A 20,635-nucleotide genomic window follows, 5' to 3' on the forward strand; every position below is an offset into this window, starting at 1 on the left:
CACAAGAGGGGTGGAGGATCGCGACAACCCATGAAGTGAAAATGGTGGGCAAAGTTCCTTGAAAAAAAAGGTTAGAAGAGTTCCCAAGGGTGGAAACAGAGCCTGGGAGTTGAGAACAGGCGCATCAGGGGCGCTACGATGATGAATGTTCGAGATAAAAATATATATTTGCCGGGGCACTTGTGTCGTATATGCATCACTTGTCAAAGGACCACCGGCAATCTGTGCGAAAAGATTGTCCTGAAAGCATTCTTGCCGCATCTTTGTCATTTCTCAGTACTTCAGTACTCGACGCAGCCTGTCGCAATATTAACCCCCGCGCGCGGCAATTTCGCGTTGATGGCCGGTGAGCCTGATACTACCATACTACTACTAGTAAGTTTCCTCTGTCCGCGGCAATCTTGCGCAGTATCAGCGCTGATACTGCGCACCGTTGCATATTACTACTTACGTATCATTATTGGCCCCGTTTATGTAATGGCAATGAGTTGTTCCAATAAGCGTTGTTGAATTCGAACAAGCTTGTCGAACGTACGCTGAGTCAACGTGTTCCCTACCGTTACTCTACAATTTGACAGGTTTACTCACCACTGTCGACCACAATCACCACTACCACTTCAGAAGGTGCACGGGATAGCCCGTCCAAAAGCTTCTCTGGAGAGCAATGGTGATTCAATTATGCCCAGGCATCAATGCACCTGATTTATCAGATGCCTGCGTACGCACCTCCCTTGGGGCGATTGTACCCGCTGCGCTCGTCTTAGCGTTGTGTCTCTTCTCCATATCCCGGACTCCTGCATTCGCTCGTCCACTTGCTAGCGCTATTAAAACGCCCTTCCTCAGTTTCTTGACCTTGCGCGAAGCCGAAGCTCTAGATAGTCAAGGGGAAAAAACAGACGACCTTGTCATCGACAATACCGTTCCTTTATGGCGCACCGTACTACTCTCATTTGTCGCTTTGGTCGAGGCTCTCGTTTGGTCTGCTGCCGGTGCATACAGCATCCTCATGAATAAGGCTTATATTTGGCCGGGTATCGCGCAACTTCTCATTTCTGCCACTTGGATATATGCCTCCTGCAAGCCTGTCTTCTGGCCCAAGCCGACTATCCACTTCGATCTCTTCTCCCTATTTGTGCTACACTTCGTCTTTGGCATAATCCTGTTCGGTGGTACTTTGTACGAGTATGAGGTTTTCGGTGTCCCATTGCCTCAGCTCCCATTATTGGGCCTCATTTCCAATCTCATCGCCATTCTGGTGCTCCTGACCATCGTAGGAAATATGCCCTTCGAGCTGCCAAGCAACCGTATCAAGAAGGAAGATATTGTAGGCCGCTATCTTTTTAATTATTGCCCACTTGCTTATCTTACCCGCGTCATAGTATGTCAAGTACTCTCCTGAAGACTATGCCACTATGTGGGAGTGGATAACGTTCTCATGGGTCTACCCACTTATCACTCGTGGCTCGAACATGACCATGAGCGAGGATGACGTTTGGAAACTTAGCCCCACCCAGCAATCCCGCCCAGTGTTCATCAAGTTCAGCACCATCATGTGCGTATATATCATGCTACGAGGTGACCACCTGTTAATGCTAAATGTCAGGCGCTCTACTCTCCTTCGCCGTCTGTGGGCTGCCAACTCGCAAGATCTTTTGTGAGCCTCTGTCCTCTTTTACTGAAAATTTCACTCAACGCTCGAGTCAGACTGGATTTCTTGCTGACTTATGTCAGCGTCATATTCGCCTACGCTTCGCCATTCCTTTTAAAGTGAGTACGGCTTATTGTATTAATTGCTCTGAGCTCAACGATTTTCAGGCGTATCCTTGATGCTATCGAGGAATCTTCCGCAGAGGACCGATTCCAAGCATACATCTATGCTTTCTTGGCCTTCCTGTGCACGTTGCTAAAGGTATGTATCTTGGTCTCTTACTCGGGAGCTCTCATTTACGTCGCATCAGGCAGAAGCTGATGTCCAACACCTGTGGTTCGGACGGCGAGCGGCGACAAGGATGCGTGTAGAGCTGATGGCTGCCATCTATGACAAAGCTCTCAAGCGTCAGGACTACTCAGGCATTATCGACAAGGACAAAGCCAAGGAGGCTGCCGACAAAAAAGCGGGAATCAAGCCTGTTGAGAATGCGACCTCGGATGACCCCAAGGCTGGCGCGGATGTTGGAAAGATTGTCAATCTGATGGCTGTAGATGCAAACAGAATTGCCATGATGGTATCTGGCGCATATTTCATCTATGGAGGTCAGTTACGTTTGTCCTCCCTTGTCTGGTAATCGATCTTATCGCTATTGATAGCTCCGTTCGAGATTATCATTGCCACGACCTTCCTCTACAAGTAAGGAAGTCCACTCGTGTCAATCAGTTGAAGCATCTCACCTTCTATTTACAGTCTTCTAGGTCTATCTGCATTTGCGGGCTTCGTCGTTCTCCTCGCTGGCTGGCCCCTGAACAGTTTTGTCACTAAACGCAGCGTCCGCATCCATAAGGGTGTCTCTGCTTCGCGAGACAAACGCATGGCTGTCCTTAACGAGCTCATCGGAGCTGTCAAATTCATCAAGTTCTTCGCGTGGGAGGACCGCTGGATTCAACGGGCTATGGATGCGCGAGGAGTGGAGATGAAATGGATGGTGAAGGGTAAGTAGCCGCACCGTCATTTTTTGGAAGTCGGCTGACGCGCCATTTCACTAGCCCGGATCAACTCAGTGATGTTTTCCCTGATCTGGACCTCTGCTCCTATTTTGGTGTCGCTCATATCATTCTTCACTTTCGTGTACCAAGGTAACCAGCTGACTGTGTCGGTTGCTTTCACGGTGAGTCCGGTGACTGTGGAAATAAGGTGAGATTGCTGATGCAGTTTTTCAGTCTATCGCGCTGTTCAGCATGATTCGGTAAGTAGTTAATGATACATTTATCTCGTTCTCTGGCTTATGCGGGCTTCAGTCAGCCGTTGAATGTTATCCCAGCTTGGATTGTTCAAATACTACAGGTATGATAGCATCATTCATTTCTAGAGCGTTGTATCTGATGGCAGGCTTTCAGACTGGCGTTGCGTTAAAACGTATTGAGAAATACCTCGAAGAGGACGAAGTCGATGACCAGGTGTCTTCCATTAAGAGGGCTCGCGCACCCTGTAGCGATGAAGAGGATGACACCCTTTCAATTGAGAACGGATTTTTTAAGTGGAACGAAGTTCCCGAGCAGCCTGAGGAACCTTCGAAAGGCAAGGGCAAAAGCCACTCTCGTGCTAGTTCGAGTGACGAAACTGCGACTGCCGTCGATTCCGAGTCCGGGTCCATCCGTTCGTCGCCCGAAGATCATAGATTCGAGCTCAAGGATATTTCGGTACGGTTTCCCGAGGGCGAGCTGTCCGTGATTACTGGACCGACGGCGAGTGGCAAAACTGCTTTGCTCGTGAGTAAAGTTCTTTCCATTGAATATAAATTTCACATGATGCTTTGTTAGATGGCACTGCTGGGCGAGATGACTACCATCAGCGGCAAACTGACTATCTCGAAAAATACGTCGAAGATCGACGAGAATGGACTTATGCACTCAATCTCATATGCCGCTCAATCACCATGGCTGCGTCATCAGTCCATCAAAGACAACATTCTATTTGGGCAACCTTTTGACGAGGAGAGGTATAATGATGTCGTCGAGTGCTGTGCGCTGCAGCCGGACTTAAATATCTTGGAGGATGGAGACGATACTGAGATTGGCTCTAGGGGGGTCAGCTTGTCAGGTGGCCAAAAAGCTCGGTGAGGCATGGGTTTTAGATCTTTGTTCGGGATGCTCATGGTATTCAGTGTTGCACTTGCTCGCGCCGTGTATGCTCGCACGAAGTATGTCCTGTTGGATGATCCATTAAGTGCTGTGGTGAGTGTTACTATCTATCTGTTCATATGCTACCATCGTGCTTATGTTGCGAATAGGACAGTCACACTGCGCGATTCTTGTACGATAGACTCTTCCGCGGACCGTTGATGGCAAACCGTACGGTGGTATGTCTGCCATCCACGATGATACAACGCGGTGTTAAATCCGTTCACAGATCTTAGTCACTCACCACGTGGAACTCGTGCTCCCTGGCACTTATTACCTCGTCCGCATACTGGATGGTCGCATCGATGCCAAGGGCACTGTCAAGGATCTCCGTGCGCAGGGCGTTCTGGACCACATTGCGCAGGATTCCACTGCAGAAGCCAAAGAAGAGGAATCTGTCGCAGCCTTTGAGGTCCCTGTTGAAGCGCAGGAGGACAGCGATGGGGCAGACACGCCTGTAGAATCGAAGAAAAAGCCTAGAAAGCTCATCAAGGACGAGCACCGGGAGGCTGGAGGCGTCAAGTGGGCAATTTATAATGCGTACTTGAAAGCATCGTAAGGGTCTCGTTACATTTCAGGTGTTGCGTGGGCTGACTACGGGGCAGCTCGTACTGGACATGGTTTATGCTTGGGCTACTCATTGTCTGTTCGCAGAGCTTAGGTGTTATTGAGAAGCTCTGGGTTCGGGTTAGTCGATATTCTCTTCTTCATTATTGGTACTTTATGTTTGTTATAGGAATGGGGTCAAGCATACGGCGATGGCACCGAGCCAGCTCCGTACATCATGCCGTCCTCTGTATTGACCGAGAACGAGGTGCTGATGAACGGCTACATGTCCTACCATGACTATCAACACTACTCGAACAGCTACTTCCATGTTAACACCACTGGCTTCGGCCCCATCACGTTGCCTGACGTTCATGAACATCCGCTATACTACGTTGGTATTTATGGGCTGATCGGCTTCGCCACCGCGGCAGTGGGCATATTGTCGATCTCTATTCAGTACACCGGAGCGTTGAAAGCGTCAAGATCTATTTTCCGCAAGCTCTTGACGGGTGTCGTGTGTGCCACGATGCGCTGGCATGATGTCACTCCGGCTGGTCGCATGCTCAATAGATTCGGAAAAGTGAGACTAAAAGCATTGTAGTTTTGGATCGTCAACTCACACATCGCGGTCTCTAGGATATTGAAACCATTGACACTAATCTCGCGAGCTCGCTATCAGCTGTCAACTCTTCATTGGCGACGTTTGCGGCTGCGATTTTCACCGTCGTGTAAGTCACTGCTCACATCTCGATAAGTCATATGCTCATACATTGACCCCTAGTATTTTCTTCCCGATTTTCCTTATCCCTGCTGTGATCATAGGTTTCTTTTACCGCATGCTAGCTCTTGGGTATCTGAAGACTGGCAGAGATCTTCGTCGTATGGAATCTAATTCTCGGTCGCCTATCTTCTCTGGCTTTGGCGAGTTGCTTGAGGGTATTGTTACGGTTCGGGCATTCTCTGCTGAAGAGCGCTTTTTGGACGACCTGCACGATAAGATCGACGTTACTACCAAGGTAGACTCGAATTCAATTTTACTGTACGATGACATTGACGGTTGCTGTGACAGATGTGGTACAATTTCTGGATGACGAATCGATGGCTCTTGTTGAACTTTGATGCGCTCGGTGGGTTGGCTGTGTTGGCCACTACTCTCCTTGCGCTATCGGGCTATGTCTCAGCTGGTACCGCGGGTTTGTGTATCACGAGTGCTATGACCTTTACTACCAGTGTTTATTGGGCCTGTCGGTTCTGGACCGCACTTGAGCTTGATCTAAAGTATGTGGAGATGATTTATGGTGTTCTTATACTCATGTGCATTCGTCTCGCCCTTTCAGCTCCGTCGAGCGTGTTGTAGAATACCTCGATTTGCCTCAAGAGCCTCCTGCCATCATCGAGTCTAGTCGTCCTCCTGCTTATTGGCCTTCTAGCTCGACGAAGGAAGGGTTGCTAACTGTCGAGGACCTGGTCATCAAATACTCCCCTGAGCTCCCTCCCGTCTTGCATAACGTTTCCTTTACTCTGAATGCGAAAGAGCGAATCGGGCTTTTGGGACGCACAGGTAGTGGAAAGTCGACCTTGGCGATGAGCATTCTTCGTTTTGTAGGTGATGCTTGATAAAAGACGGTCTATGTTTGCTGAGCTGGTCTGTTAGGTCGATCCTGTCAGTGGTCGCATCTTGATCGATGGGATTGATATCTCTACAATTGGTGTCCATGACCTTCGCTCTCGTTTGGTGAGTTTCTGATATATTACTTGTATGTACCCTGTTGCTAACTTGTATGTCAGACTTTCATTCCCCAGGTGAGTCTGTATTGTGGTGCCGTGCCTCACATGAGATTGATCTAGCGGCAGGATGCGACTCTGTTCTCGGGCACATTGAGAGATAACCTTGATCCATTCGGTGAGTTGACATTTCTGATTGTGGTACATAGATGTCGAACCCCTTTCAGGTGAACACGAAGATAGTGAATGTTTGGACGTGCTGTACCGCGTGCAAATGCTCAGTCAAAGTGCTTACCAATCTCAACATACCTCCCGCGCACCATCTCGTGCATCCACGCCTGACGATGCCGCCTCTTCTGCTGCATCGACGGCTGTCACTGACGCGGAGTCGAAGACGACCGTCACGCTCGATACCCAGGTGTCTGCAGGTGGCACAAACTTCTCGCAGGGTCAACGGCAGCTCATCGCGATGGCGCGCGCGCTGCTTAGGCGAAGCTCGATTATTGTGCTTGATGAGGCAACAAGTAGCATTGATTTTAGCACCGACGCTAAAATTCAGGCGACGATCAGGGAGGAGTTCACGGATTCCTTATTACTCACGGGTTAGTGATCTACTTTGGGAGATTGGCTTGCATTCGCTGATGTTGTGTATATTTATGGTTTCTTAGTCGCGCACAGATTACGCACCGTGATTGATTACGACCGTCTAATTGTGCTCGATGCAGGAGTGGTGCGTGTTATAATTAGGTTGTGCGGACTCACGCTCATGTGTGACTACCAGGTTGCGGAGTTCGACACACCTTTGAATCTGATCCAGAAGGAGGACGGCATTTTTAGGACGATGTGCCTCAAGAGTGGCACATTCACTGAGCTTGAGGCGGCTGCCAAGGCCAAGGCTGAACGTGATGTAGCCAAGGCTAGCGCATAATTGAGTACTTGACTATGAGTTGATTTATTCTGTATCAAATGTGGTTGTCTGAAGTGGTCCTACGATCACGATGAAATTGATGCGTCCAGCACATTGTCAGTCGCTTATGTAAGATTATTTCGTAAATAGATGACTAAGGGGTACAGTGTCATGGACAAAGATCTGGCCCAATCAACCACCGAAATATGTTGAGATTTGCAAGCCGAGAGCATCTGCTCACAAAGCATTCGGACTTCTTTCTGAGTTTTTCATATGAACTTAGGAGATCTCCGCATCTTGCACCAACTCGTCTGCATCCATCGGAAAGACCTTCCGTATCTTGAAAAACGCCCAGTCTTGAATCTTGATTACAACAAAACACCACCAACCCGTGTTCTCGCAGTGGATCCAAGCACTTATCAGCGTATTCGGCATACCGACGATCATGGAGCTATCTTATTCATTGGATAAAGGCCTTATCCACATCATCGCCATCAAGTTGAATGATTCATTCAAGTGACCACTACTGGCCCCTCCATGGTGCTGCATGACGCATGACGCATGACGCATGACGCAGGGTGCCGAACGGCGTACTATTAAGGCTAATTCTCTTTGAATCTATTGCAAACTTTCCGAATCATCATGAAAAAGTCAACTCTCGCTTATGTGATTGATCAATGGTCGGTGGTGCCCCCAGTAGAGACAGCAAACCTGTCTGGGAAAACAGTTCTCGTCGTCGGCGCCAATGTAGGCATTGGACTCGAGGCATCAAAACACTTCGCCCGTATGCGACCAGCGCGGTTGATAATTGCCTGTCGCAACGAGGCCAAGGGGAAGGTCGCTTTGGTTGGTACGTATGATAACGGTTTAAAATGAATTTAATATGAGATTATTGATTTTTATTTTCTGAACCTGAAGAAATCGAGTGGGAGACCGGATACAATGGATGCGAGCTCTGGATAGTCGACCTTGCCAACTTTGCATCAGTGACCGCATTTGCTGATAAATTCGAGAAGGAGGGCGGCGATTTGCATATCCTGGTTATGAACGCAGGGATCGCGCAGCCCGATTACCAACTCACCACTGATGGCTGGGAGTCTGTGTTGGTCTATTTTATTTTTCTGCCCGCAGTTATCGCTCATATCCACTCTCCAGACTACAAGTCAATCATCTTGCAACGTCATTACTTTCGTTGCTCCTCATTCCACGACTAATTGCTGCGGGGAAAAAGTCTTCAACACCTTCACGAATAGTAATTGTGTCCAGTGAATTCCACTACTGGATCACGCCCGCGAAAGAGGTCCAGGCCTCCTCGAAACCACTTAAAACGTTGAGCAGCCAAGAGTGGTGTATCCCCGAGTAAGCAAACAAATCAAACTCTACCTTCATATGGACATCTCTTACTCGATATCTCTCAGGCACATGAAATCCCGGTATCATGAGTCAAAGCGTACGTGCGTTCTGTCTTCTCTACCTGCTTCAACCTGACAATCCACCCAGTGTTGAATGTCTTCTTCGTTCGCGCCTTAACGGACAGGCTGCAATCCATCACACCACTCAGTGTCGTAGCCGTGAACCCAGGATTTTGTCATTCACAACTACTGCGCGTCTGGTTCGAGACAACAACCTTTTCATTTTCCACAATAGTGCTCGCCATTAAGAAGCGTCTCTTGGCTTGGACGGCCGAACAAGGCAGCCGTCAGCTTATATTTGCTGCAGTGGGCGGACGAGACAATGAAGAGAATATGAAAGGCGGGTACGTGAGCCTTGGTCGCATCGTCGAAGTTGCCGATTTCGTGCTGAGCGACGAGGGCCATAAAATGCAAGACACTATTTGGGTACGAGTTCAAGTCCACTGATTCGTCTTGGGTCTGTGTTGACATTTTCTATCAGAATGAGACGATAGATATTCTGAACCGAGTTTCCGACAAGATTGCTCCAATAGTCCAGGATTATCTAGTAGTACCATAAACTGAAATGTACACGGGTGTAAGTGTACGGAATAGTAGTGCTTGCCTTTTGCTACATTGTCGAGACTTGTAATTTTATCTCCTTGATGCCGGAAGCAGCGCCGTTGCAGCTCTAGTATTACCAATGGTCGAGCACCTATGGCTAGTAGGGTCCCTTTAATCTTGAGTGCGCGATGTATGAGTGAAATATATTTACCTTATCCAAGATGGACCTCTTACGTTAGTAACGTTATGTCGTTAGGAGGACAGTAGCGTTGGTCGATCGGATCATTGTCCAGCACAGGCTTCCTTGAGCATTGTCAGTCGGATCATTCGAAGTACCCGTGCATGACCAAAGGGTATAGTGTCATGGACAAAGAACCAGTGCTGCCGTACGTTATACCATCTTATTTGCAGTTGATCCAAGCACTGGCGCTTGTTAGCGTCTTGAGCTTACCAAGGAGGATGATGGAGCGCTGTTCGATGCAGGCCGCGCGTACGCGTAACCACTACTAGCCCCTCCGTAATGCATGACGTAGCGTGCCGAATGGCCCGTGTGGTACTATTAAAGTCGTTCGAATGGATTCTCTTCAAGCTCCCGAATCATCATGAAGAAGTCAGTTCTCAGTTTTGTGATTGATCAATGGTCAGTGGTGCCCCCAGTAGAGACAGCAAATCTGTCTGGGCAAACAGTTCTCGTCGTCGGCGCCAATGTAGGCATTGGACTCGAGGCGTCAAAACACTTCGCCCGTATGCGACCAGCGCGGTTGATAATTGCTTGTCGCAACGAGGCCAAGGGGAAGGTTGCTTTGGCTGGTACGCATAACCGTTCAGAACGAATTTAATTGAGACCATTGACTTTTATTTTACTGAACTTGAAGAAATCGAACAAGAGACCGGATACAATGGATGTGAACTCTGGATAGTCGACCTTGCCAACTTTGCATCAGTAGCCGCATTTGCTGATAAATTCGAGAAGGAGGGCGGCGATTTGCATATCCTGGTTATGAACGCAGGGATCGTACAGCCCGACTACCAGCTCACCATTGATGGCTGGGAGTCTGTGTTGGTCTATTTTATTTTTCTGCCCGCAGTTATTGCTTATGTCCACTCTTCAGACTACAAGTCAATCATCTTGCAACCTCGTTGCTTTCGTTGCTCCTCATTCCGCAACTAATTGCTGCGGGGAAAAAGTCTTCAACACCTTCACGAATAGTAATTATGTCCAGTGAACTCCACTACTGGATCACGCCCGCGAAAGAGGTCCAGGCCTCCTCGAAACCACTTGAAATGTTGAGCAGCCAAGAGTGGTGCATTCCCAAGTAAGTAGCAAATAAATTAAACTTCACCTCCATATGAAAATATCTTACTCGATATCTTTTAGGCACATGCAATCCCAGTATGGCGAGTCAAAGCGTACGTGCCTGCTATCTTCTCTACCCGCTTCAACCTGACAATTCACTCAGTGTTGAATGTCCTCTTCGTTCGCGCCTTAACGGACAGGTTGCAATCCGTCACACCACTCAGTGCCGTAGCCGTGAATCCGGGATATTGTTATTCACAACTACGACGTGTCTGGTACGAGACAACAACCTTTTCAGTTTCCAAAATAGCGCTCGCCATTCAGGAGCGTCTCCTGGCTTGGACGGCCGAACAAGGCAGCCGTCAGCTTATATTTGCTGCAGTGGGCGGACGAGACAATGAAGAGAATATGAAAGGTGGCTACGTAAGCCTTGGTCGCATCGTGGAAGTTGCCGATTTCGTGCTGAGCGACGAGGGCCATAAAATGCAAGATATTGTTTGGGTAGGAGTCCAAGTTTCATCGATGACTGACCTTTCTAACATCTTCCATCAGAAGGAGACGATAGACATTCTGAGCGGTGTTTCTGACAAGATCGGTCAAATAGTCCGGGATTATCTAGTAGTACCTGACTCGCCCATAAATTGACATGTATGTGACATGACTCTACTAGTCTGAGATGGACCTTACAGTGAAATATTTTTGACCGCATGCAAGTCTGGACCCAAGGTTGGTAAATGGAATGTTTCTGACAGTAAATGAATACATGGGAGGTATCATAGAGCATGCTCAACCAGTTTAGTAAATGTCCTCATGAGTCATGACTGATGCGAGGTGGGACGACGACGACCAAAGAAAAATCTAAAGAAAAATCCGCAGCAGCTCAATGCTTGATAACAAACATCTCCCATCCCACCACCTGCACCTTGCGTTCCTGTTGTCTGCCCTTGAGACGCTTGTGTCCCTGGCACAGCCTGAGATTGACCTGCTTGCGTGTCCGTCGGGAGTCCTTGAGACGACTGTGTGCTCGACACAGCTTGAGATTGACCTGCTTGTGTGTTCGTGTTCGTCGGGTGTCCTTGAGACACCTGTGTTCCCGACACAGCCTGAGATTGACCTACTTGCAGCGAATTGCCAGTGCCAGTCTCATTGCCATTCGTATGTTGCGCAGCTACTGCAGCCGCTTGTGCGCGGGCCAATTCTGCTGCGCTGGGAGGGGAAACATAAATTCTCTGCCAATGTATTAAGTTCCATGATATCAAAAAGGAACAATGGAGGTCACTCACATTTTTCTTCCGACCGGCAGCTACTTCAACGGTATGTATGGAACTTCCCCCTCGAGATAAGTTGAAATTCCAACGTCGGGGCTCGCGTGGTATTGATTGGAGTAAATTTGGAGGTTGCGTGCCGACGCGTGGGGAACTAAACAACCGACGAAGGAGAGACGACAGGCTTGCAGGGGGAGCTGGCCCACTGTTTGTATCGTTACCAAAGAAATCATTGCCCTGTATCAAATGAATGTTAGTCAAAGCTAAGAATCGAAAAATAATACTAACATATCTCCCCACACCTCTATTGTTTGCGAGCTGTCGTGAGGGAAAGGTCTGACAACATAAATCAGCGGAGGATCAGGTTGTTCACAACTGATTGGCGCACATCTCGCGGTCGGGTTTGACGTTTCTAGTAAAAAGGTGAGATCAAGTGTGAAGGAGATATAAAAGACTGGCTTACCTTGAACTTCGCGTCGGGCCTTGCATTGGCATCATCCATACCCTAAACAACAACAAAAAGCTTCAGAATAAAGAAAAGACGTCGAAATACAATGCAGATACGCACACCCTGCCGTTTGAATGCTGCCTCTACGCTCCATACGTAAATTTTTGCATCTTTTCCAGCGCTGACAATGTATTTTCCATCGGAGGACACGGCAACAGTCAAGAGTTCGTCGTCATGCAAGAGTGGGTCTCCGACTGGCTGATTGGTCTTGAGGTCCCAGATGCAAACAGAGCAGTCGCTTGATGCGCTGACAAGATGGCTTTGATCAGGGGAAAGACAGAGAGAGTTGACCATATTGTCATGACCCTGAAAAACAACGAGCTCCTTCCCACCAATCAACCGCCATTTTCGGATGGTGCGATCATACGACGCGGAGAAAATGTATGCGCCATCCCTGGACCAACACAACGACATCACGAGGTCTTCATGTCCTTTGATCTCGATAAGTAGCTCGCCGTTCTTTGACCACACACGAATTATGTTGTCCTCCCCGCTGCTCGTGAATTTGTCACCTTGTGGAGAGTATTTGACAGCATAGACCCAAGCGTGATCGGTCTCTATCGGTGGTGCAATTTGTCGGCCAGTATCCGGGTTCCAGCGTCGTATGGTGCCGTCGGTCGATCCACTTGCTATCTCCAGCGCATTGGGAGACCAATCGACGCACATCACGTGGCCATTGTGGCCCTCCCACGGATCGCCAACCATACTGCCCTTCTTTATGTTCCACAGTCGTAGTGTGCCGCCCCAACCTCCGCTCACAACCATAGTTTCATCGGGAGATACAGCTATAGAGCCTATCGGCACCCCGTGGCTATCCAAAGGTTTTCCTACTGATTCTCCATCTATTTTCCACTGGCAAATCGAACAGTCCTCCGACGCGCTCAGTACATTGCAACTGGTGCCCATGCAGGCAAGACTCCATATGGAGCGGGAGTGACCCTCGATGATGCACTCCGGCATCAAGCTCCAGGCCGGCCGTTCTAACGTCGGTTTCTTCCAGGACGTGGTCCGAGTGCTGTGGTTGACGAAGTAGGACCGACCGAGTGGTGAGATGTGCCATTCGCATTCACTAACAATATATCCAGGAACATCTGTGCTTTGTCATGAGTTCCTCGCTCCCAGTGAGACGTTCTTCGCTCACCTAGACGCACTCCTGGTAAAGGACGGTTCCATGAAGTCATGGTGAGCATGTGGTCTTGATATTGTGTTGAACCATTGAACACCTTAAACTGTTGCCATCCAGGAGGGAGCGCTTCATTCCCGCCTGCTTCTTGTCAAGTAAGTCAGTGGCCATCCTAATACGGTTTGCTCGCCTTTCCACAGAGCATTCTGCCGATGCTGTGCACCATATGGCGGTGGATCCTTCTCTCCCACTAACGGTCTGATATGTGCTGCTGAGCCTAACGGCGCTTCTCTTCCTCTGGCTGACGTGCTTGACTTAGCCTCTTGGTGGGGCATAACCCTGATTGATAAACCTTCAGATAATGCGCAAAATAAGAGTCGAAGAGAAGATATGATGGAGGTGATGAACGGACCTACTAAACGCTCAGATTTGGATGCTGTAGTTGCAGGCACCTTGCCGAAAACACATGTCAGTGACGGTTATGTGACTGATGGTTTTATTTCGATGCACCTCGGTTTGTTCCGTCTTACATATCACCACTTGTACCAGCGATTAAATCCATCAGCGAGCGCTAAGATATGGAATTCGCTTGAGCTTTATATATCCAAACACCTGGACAAGCAGTGAGAGTTAATTTCAATTGTGAGAAATGGACATGCAAACGCAGTTACACGCCCAGCCTGTGCTTCTGGGAAGTGTGACTAAAGTAGAGAGGAATACGTGGTATGTATACATACATTGTTATCGTGACATTCAACACCCGAGCGCAGTCATCCATGGATGGAAAACCATCCTAGTCAATATCCTCGAGAGCATTGACATACTCCCCATGCGTATCTAACGTCCAGTTCCGCACTGTTTTGTCACGACACCAACTCAGGTCGCCAACCACCTCCCGACGGCCGGATCACGTTCCCATCGAATATCAACTTGATTCCCTGCGAAGACCTTGCGCACCACTGAGAGCGGGGTTCCAGAAAGCAGAGTTGAGGGTGGTTGCAACGGGTGAATCTGAAGAAATTGGCGGAGGGGGAGGAAGGTACATGAGGAGATGGAGGACGCTTGAGCCGAGTGCACGGGTGAGGGTTGCAGTGGTGAATTTTGACTCTGAAAGGAGGAGCGCTACTATACCCAGTTCAAACACGTGTATGGAGAGCGGGCTTGAGCGTGTACTACATGCCATATGCCTTCCGTTCACGACTTTGGCGAAATGTCTTCTTTTTTGCTTTACATTGCGCGAGGATGTGTATACGTCTGCGTGAAGGTATGATTGGGGTAGACTGGGAATCTGAGCTCAGCACGAGTTTGCCTGTAGATGATGCAAGCAGTTGCAAGCATCGAAATTTAAGGGTGTGTGCAAACCTGGCACCAGTATGTACTATCTGGTGCCTATTTTACTGATTCCATGTCGTGGTATGCTATTACATGATGGCGTCGCTGTTGTTGATGGTAACGTCGTTACTTGAAGGACTAGCACTGGTCGATCGGATCACAGGCTTAAATTACTTAAGCATTGTCAAGATTATTGGGCATGACTAAAGGGTATAGTGTCATCCGTACGGTATACCATCTTAGCTAACACACGTTTTTGCAGTTGATCCAAGCACTGGCGCTTGTTAGCGTCTTGAGCTTACCAAGTAGGATGACGGAGCTATCCTGTTCGTTTGATGCAGGCCTTGACCACTCATCATGATTACTCACTAAGAGTAATGCAATGACCACTACCCAGCCCCTCCGTAATGCATGATGCGGTGTACCGAACGGGGTGTAGTGCTCTTAAAAGTCGTTCGAATTGGTTCTCTTCGAATCTAACAAAGCTTCCGAATCATCATGAAAAAGTCGACTCTCGCATATGTGATTGATCAATGGTCGGTGGTGCCCCCAGTGGAAACAGCTGATCTATCTGGGAAAACAGTTCTTGTCGTCGGCGCCAATGTAGGCATTGGACTCGAGGCATCAAAACACTTCGCCCGCATGCGACCAGCGCGGTTGATAATTGCCTGTCGCAGCGAGGCCAAGGGGAAGGTCGCTTTGGCTGGTATGTACAACCGTTTAAATTGAACTTGATGTGAGATGATTGACTTCTACTTGAAGAAATCGGACAAGAGACCGGATACAATGGATGCGAGCTCTGGATAGTCGACCTTGCCAACTTTGCATCAGTGACCGCATTTGCTGATAAATTCGAGAAGGAGGGCGGCGACCTGCATATCCTGGTAATGAACGCGGCGATCGCGTTGCCCGATTATCAACCCACTGCTGATGGCTGGGAGGCCGTGTTGGTCTATTTTATTTTTCCGCGCGCACTTATGGCTCATATTCACCCTTCAGACTACAAGTCAATTATCTGGCAACATCATTGTTTTCGTTGCTCCTCATTCCGCAGCTAATTGCTGCGGGAAGAAAGTCTTCAACACCTTCACGGATGGTAATTGTATCTAGTGGTGTCCTCTACTGGCTCACACCCGCACAAGAGATCAAGACTTCCTCGAAACCACTTAAAACGCTGAGCAGCGAAGAGTGGTGCATCCCCAAGTAAGCAAACGAATCAAACTTTACCTTCATACGACAATCTCATACTTGATCTCTTAGGCACATGCAATCCCGGTATCAAGAGTCAAAGCGTATGTGCCTCCTATGCTCTATTACCCACTTCAATCTGACAAACTCAACCAGTGTTCAACCTCTTCTTTGTTCGTGCCTTGACGAACAGATTGCAATCCGTCACACCACTCACTTCCGTAGCCGTGACGCCAGGATTCTGTTATTCACAACTACGCCGTGCCTGGTACGAGAAACCGACCTTTTCATTTGTCAAAATAGCGCTCGCTATTCAGGAGCGTCTCCTGGCGTGGACGGCCGAACAAGGCAGCCGTCAGCTTATATTTGGTGCGGTGGGCGGACGAGACAACGAAGAGAATATGAAAGGCGGGTTCGTAAGCCGTGGTCGCCTAGTGGAGGTCGCCGATTTCGTGCTGAGCGACGAGGGTCATGAAATGCAGGACACTGTTTGGGTAGGAGTTCAAGTCTGCCTTTCATTGATGACTGACCTTTCTAACACTTTCCATCAGAAGGAGACGATAGACATTCTGACCGGCGTCTCCGACAAGATTGGTCCGATAATCCAAGATTACCTAGTAGTACCTGACTCGTCCATAACTTGACATGTATATATGACGTATCTGCAGAATAGTGTACGCCTTTTGATATGTTGTTCTTTGTACTTGTCGACTCTTGCGATCTTGTCTCCTTTATGCCAGAAACAGTAGCATCTGCAGCTCTAGTATTATTTGTAGTTCAAGTCTGTTCAGGTAACCCAATCCCGGGGTGAGTTTCAGCCCATTCGAGACGTTCGTCCACCCAAGTCTCACGGTCATTAGAAGCCCAAACGCTGACCTGGAAGCACAACAGGTCTGTAAGCCGACGGAAAGGACGACCCATGTCATACGCCTCTCTCCACTCTGGGTATCGGGAAGACCCTTCCATTGCTGAAAGAAAAGCAGCACGCAAAACATTCCTTTCTTCGCTGGTTCCGCCTTCGTAGCTGGATTCTGGGTCATCCGCATCTTGAAGCCATCGTGGGATCACTGCGCATTCCCATAGAGGCGCAATGGTAGCTGCTTCAAAGTCGATAAAGCCAGTCACTCGACCTGAATCAGTATCGATCTACCACACGCATGTGCGTTGAAGATAAGCATCATGAGGGGCATGCAATGACGTACCATGACATTTGATAAACGGAAGTCGTCCAACTTTAAGGAGAATGGTTTTCGTGGAGTGGTGATGTTGGCAGGTACCAACGTATCACCGGGATAAACAGAGCATAGATTAATAGCCTTTCTCATAACACGCTCCCCGAGTTCAAGTTGGCTTTCTGCCGGCTCAGTAGTGTCGCATTCGTGAAGCTCCGAAAGAACGTCCGAACGGTGATTGGAGATAAAATCGAGTTCTGCTCGTAGATTGCTTGAAAGATATTCAGTTACGGTAGAGAAAGGACCTCTGTTGGGATCGACGTTTTTTGAGATGGGCGCGCCGAGGACTCGAACAACGCCATCAAGAGCACGGTAGAACGGCGTGCTGATTATTGGTCCGACGAGGAATTGAGGTGAAAGCGGGCTCAAGTAGAGAGATCCTGCGCTTTCGAATCGAAGAGAGAATATCTCCAAGAAATAGCGTGCAATCTGCGACACTACGGTCTTCTTCACCTCCTCGGAGAGATCCCCCCAGCTATGGCTAGCAGGGATCCCTTTAATCTTGATTTTGCGATGTATGAGTGAAACATCCCACACGGGACACATTAGATTTGGCAACCTACTTTATCCAAGATCATGTATTCCGCTCCAACAGGACTTGACGCGTCAGAGTTCCATGCATGGATTCGTGGAACAGGTATATTTGTGAACGCAGCGATCATCTTGCACGTCGCAACCTTTTGAAAGAACATAGAGTTTTCAATACCAATATGAATAACATACAACGCGTATTCCTAGCTACCTCCGATTCAAGCTTGTCCTTTGGAAACGCAGGAGAGGCCACTCGAACGACAGCATCAAGAGAAACACCATCCAATCGCAAGATATCATATACCTATAGAATATCAAACATAACCTATGCTATGTAATGCCAGACGGACCTTGTGATAACCTCCTTCAGCCAGTTTCTCCAGCTTGCAACTTGTCAAGAAATGAAGATCAACGACCGATTGCAATTCGGCAAGGCTAAAGGAATCCGGTTCGCCGTCTCCATCGTACGAAAACGTAGACATTCGATCATCATCGAGATCGCCCATATGTGCTGCAAGAGATCAGGTTTGAAAGAGTTCTTCGTGAATCGTGATCACTAGCACTGGTACTGATGGCGTAGTATGTCAGAAGGTGTGGGAAACTTTGTACGGAGAACTACACGCAGTTTGAATCAGTCGGATGATGCTAGCCCCAAGCCAGGCCTAATCCGGGGCTTGCAGGCCGAGCTAGGCCCAACCGTTGAGTCGGACTTGAGCGAGAACTTGTCTTCGATTGGGGAAACATAAAACGATGTTAACAGTTACATACACCGAACTAGTACGGTTACCAGTACTATTATTCACTCGAGCGGCAAGCAACATTGAGGATATTCAAAACCCATCCTACTGCGTACAGCCTCACGACCCACCATACCCATCGTCTCCTTCAAAGTTCCAGACTGCTTTCAATATACATATATTATGTGCTTCCTGTAGAAAGGTATGCATGATGTAGAACCAATGACAGTGATGTTTGTTTTGGACGTACCAATTTCTCTTTACTTCTTACTCTTGATGGCCTGGCCGGCGGCCTCGCAAGCGGAACATGACTCCGTCTGGTATTTCACCCATTTCTTGTGGGTGATATTCTGTGTTACACCTCCCTGCGTAGTAGCTGACCCCTTTCCCTCGCAAGTTTCGGAACATTTGGGGCAGTAACCAAGTTTTGCGGCTCTCTTCGTAGACTTGCCACATTTGCAGTGATGAACACTGGGGTAGGGTGGCATGGTAAATGAGATTGGATGTTGGTAACTGCGATGTCACTTGGCGTGAGGGTGTTATAGAAAAATGGCTCAGTAAAACAGAAGAGTGGAGAGTGCAGTCCCAGCAGTGGCTTTATTTAAAGGGTCAGCAACAATGGGATACTGATCGAAACTTGTAATAAGTACGCCACTAAGTGTGGGGCAGCAACGGTACCTGAGCTAGTAAGCCAGAAATATGTCGCAGAATCACAGAAGAGTCGGTACTTCAGTACTTCAGTGCGCACCTGGTCCTCCAAGATATTATTGCAATCCGAGTCAGCTGTCACGAAGATCAAATTACTTCCTAGTCACAAGACGTTAGCCGCAACACGGCGCAAAGCATATCGCACTGTCCAATTTCAAACCCAGGCCTAGACGGATGGGTCACGAGTCTAGGTGGCTGTTGGCATACATATGTCGTGTCATGACTGTGGCAGGTCGCGTCAATTTCACCTGGCTCACCTACGCCTTCCATTGTACGAAAACGTAGACATTCGATATCGCCCACGCTGGGATTTGAAAGAGGTGATGTCAGAAGGTGTGGGAAACTTGCCCGGGAATTTAATAGTCATATTATGTAACGACAACTTGAAGCGCAGACTGCGCTCAGCCATCAGCAAAAGTGTCCAAACCTAACGAGGCCTTGGAAGGCCTAACAAGACCATACACGACCTTGCGAACATTGGAAGGCCTGTGATGCCTCGCGAGGAAATAGCCCCATCTTGGATGGCCTTCTGAGAGCACATCTAGGATGGCTTTTCGAGGGTATGCTAGGTAGGTTGACCTTGCGAGGCTGCTAAGGCTGTCGAAGCTTGCAAGGGTATACCAGGCCTTGCTAGATCACTCGAGACTTGTGTACATTAGAAGGCCCCAAGAGGCATTGCATTAGCATAGTAGTAACACTGGTAGCTAAAATACATGAATTGCATGAAGTCCATATGGTAAAGTCCAAAGCGGGCATTAAGTCTGTGTCAGCACAAGCAGTAAAGCGAGAAACAGAGAACGAAAGTGCAATGAGAGAGCCTCGGAAATGCAGTCCTAATAGCCATTAGCCCTCTTTCATACAAAGGTTCTTCAAGGAGCATCGGGATCGGTGATTTTCTTCCTCCCTCTCTTCTTTGTGGGAACAGGAGCTGTTGGAGTTGGCGGGGAGAAGTTGTTGTCATTGTCAGTCAGATCTGACAGTGCACATACTTCAGTCATTTCAATGCGTAGAACCATGGCTCTGGACATGCAAAAACCCCATAGAATCATGGCCAGCCAGCCACTGGCCGGAGCTCTCGGCCATCTAGTATCTACACTATTCAAGTACATGGCTGGCCTGTGCATATATATAAACATTAGGATTATTGTAATCAAAGTAGTAGTAGCTAGCCTTATATGCCTACATATTATATATGTAGATTGGTGGCTGGCCAGACATGATTTTCTGAATTGCATGCTGGCCTGCTAACACCTACCAGATGTAGGATCATGACTAGCTGGCTATTGGTGAGTAGTGTGATAATGCAGACACCAAATTACAATATGTAGGGCCTTGGCTGGCCGGTCATTAGGGAATAATCTGCATGCTGGCCTGCTGACATTTATAGACCTAAATATCAAAGCCAGTCAATTTATTGTAGAGCCATGGCTGGCCAGTCACTGTTAAATATTTTCAATGCTGGCCTGCTTGAATGTATGCCATGTAGGCTCATGGCTGGCCGATCACTGTTAAATATTTTCAATGCTGGCCTGCTTGAATGTATGCCATGTAGGCTCATGGCTGGCCGATCACTGTTAAATATTTTCAATGCTGGCTTGCTGGCATTTATGCCATGTAGGCCCATGGCTGGCCGATCATTGTTAAATATTTCAATGCTGGCCTGCTGGCCTATCACTGTTAAATAAAAGCCATGACCATGTAGAACACATGCTGGCCCAACCTATATAGTCCACTATATGTAATA

At 48.3% G+C, this 20,635-nt stretch overlaps 6 protein-coding genes across 6 annotated transcripts; 4 read left to right on the forward strand and 2 right to left on the reverse strand.

Moving 5' to 3' along the window:
* Nucleotides 1-712: 712 nt before the first annotated feature.
* Nucleotides 713-7,138, forward strand: F5147DRAFT_684177 (uncharacterized protein; the record flags this gene model as incomplete). The annotated part of the gene is made up of 26 exons (XM_041436585.1): nt 713-1,324; nt 1,380-1,552; nt 1,604-1,654; nt 1,801-1,909; nt 1,959-2,253; nt 2,308-2,347; nt 2,402-2,646; nt 2,701-2,848; nt 2,953-2,998; nt 3,052-3,423; nt 3,475-3,770; nt 3,819-3,888; nt 3,945-4,013; nt 4,064-4,389; nt 4,440-4,521; nt 4,571-4,963; nt 5,020-5,111; nt 5,165-5,399; nt 5,453-5,661; nt 5,721-5,985; nt 6,038-6,118; nt 6,172-6,186; nt 6,238-6,286; nt 6,336-6,710; nt 6,777-6,838; nt 6,890-7,138. Coding segments are annotated over 26 exons (4,857 nt in total), but the record flags the coding sequence as incomplete, so codon positions are not given.
* A 519-nt stretch (nt 7,139-7,657) lies between these two features.
* Nucleotides 7,658-9,067, forward strand: F5147DRAFT_632379 (uncharacterized protein; the record flags this gene model as incomplete). Its single annotated transcript, XM_041432818.1, has 6 exons — nt 7,658-7,865; nt 7,934-8,117; nt 8,171-8,374; nt 8,434-8,465; nt 8,516-8,853; nt 8,909-9,067. 6 exons carry the CDS (start codon nt 7,658-7,660, stop codon nt 8,984-8,986), a joined length of 1,044 nt encoding a protein of 347 aa, XP_041295507.1. The 3' UTR covers nt 8,987-9,067.
* Nucleotides 9,068-9,572: 505 nt separating this feature from the next.
* On the forward strand, nt 9,573-10,949 carry F5147DRAFT_759577 (uncharacterized protein; the record flags this gene model as incomplete). Its single annotated transcript, XM_041440453.1, has 6 exons — nt 9,573-9,780; nt 9,846-10,029; nt 10,083-10,286; nt 10,349-10,380; nt 10,431-10,768; nt 10,820-10,949. The coding sequence occupies 6 exons, from the start codon at nt 9,573-9,575 to the stop codon at nt 10,910-10,912; spliced, it is 1,059 nt and encodes a 352-aa protein (XP_041295508.1). The 3' UTR covers nt 10,913-10,949.
* Nucleotides 10,950-13,898: 2,949 nt separating this feature from the next.
* F5147DRAFT_684194 (uncharacterized protein) lies at nt 13,899-14,618 on the reverse strand. Its single transcript, XM_041436586.1, has one exon. It carries the CDS (start codon nt 14,344-14,346, stop codon nt 14,089-14,091), a length of 258 nt encoding a protein of 85 aa, XP_041295509.1. The 5' UTR covers nt 14,347-14,618; the 3' UTR covers nt 13,899-14,088.
* Nucleotides 14,619-14,664: 46 nt separating this feature from the next.
* F5147DRAFT_75529 (uncharacterized protein) lies at nt 14,665-16,566 on the forward strand. The gene is made up of 7 exons (XM_041440327.1): nt 14,665-14,705; nt 14,758-15,201; nt 15,258-15,441; nt 15,495-15,698; nt 15,756-15,787; nt 15,840-16,177; nt 16,235-16,566. The coding sequence occupies exons 2-7, from the start codon at nt 14,994-14,996 to the stop codon at nt 16,325-16,327; spliced, it is 1,059 nt and encodes a 352-aa protein (XP_041295510.1). The 5' UTR covers nt 14,665-14,705; nt 14,758-14,993; the 3' UTR covers nt 16,328-16,566.
* F5147DRAFT_650856 (uncharacterized protein) lies at nt 16,461-18,671 on the reverse strand (the record flags this gene model as incomplete). The annotated part of the gene is made up of 8 exons (XM_041433471.1): nt 16,461-16,829; nt 16,886-17,416; nt 17,479-17,592; nt 17,658-17,750; nt 17,797-17,957; nt 18,215-18,238; nt 18,315-18,344; nt 18,455-18,671. The coding sequence occupies 8 exons, from the start codon at nt 18,669-18,671 to the stop codon at nt 16,461-16,463; spliced, it is 1,539 nt and encodes a 512-aa protein (XP_041295511.1).
* Nucleotides 18,672-20,635: the final 1,964 nt, after the last annotated feature.

Source organism: Suillus discolor, assembly GCF_016758755.1.
Source record: "Suillus discolor strain FC423 chromosome Unknown F5147scaffold_14, whole genome shotgun sequence".
NCBI lineage: Eukaryota > Fungi > Basidiomycota > Agaricomycetes > Boletales > Suillaceae > Suillus > Suillus discolor.

Coding starts and splice junctions, on each gene's coding strand:
- F5147DRAFT_684194 (XM_041436586.1), bottom strand. CDS start 14,346: ATGGCATGTAGTACACGCTCAAGCCCGCTCTCCATACACGTGTTTGAA.
- F5147DRAFT_75529 (XM_041440327.1), top strand. CDS start 14,994: ATGAAAAAGTCGACTCTCGCATATGTGATTGATCAATGGTCGGTGGTG. Junction 15,442..15,494: donor GCTGATGGCTGGGAGGCCGT/GTTGGTCTATTT, acceptor TTCACCCTTCAG/ACTACAAGTCAATTATCTGG. Junction 15,699..15,755: donor GAAGAGTGGTGCATCCCCAA/GTAAGCAAACGA, acceptor TTGATCTCTTAG/GCACATGCAATCCCGGTATC.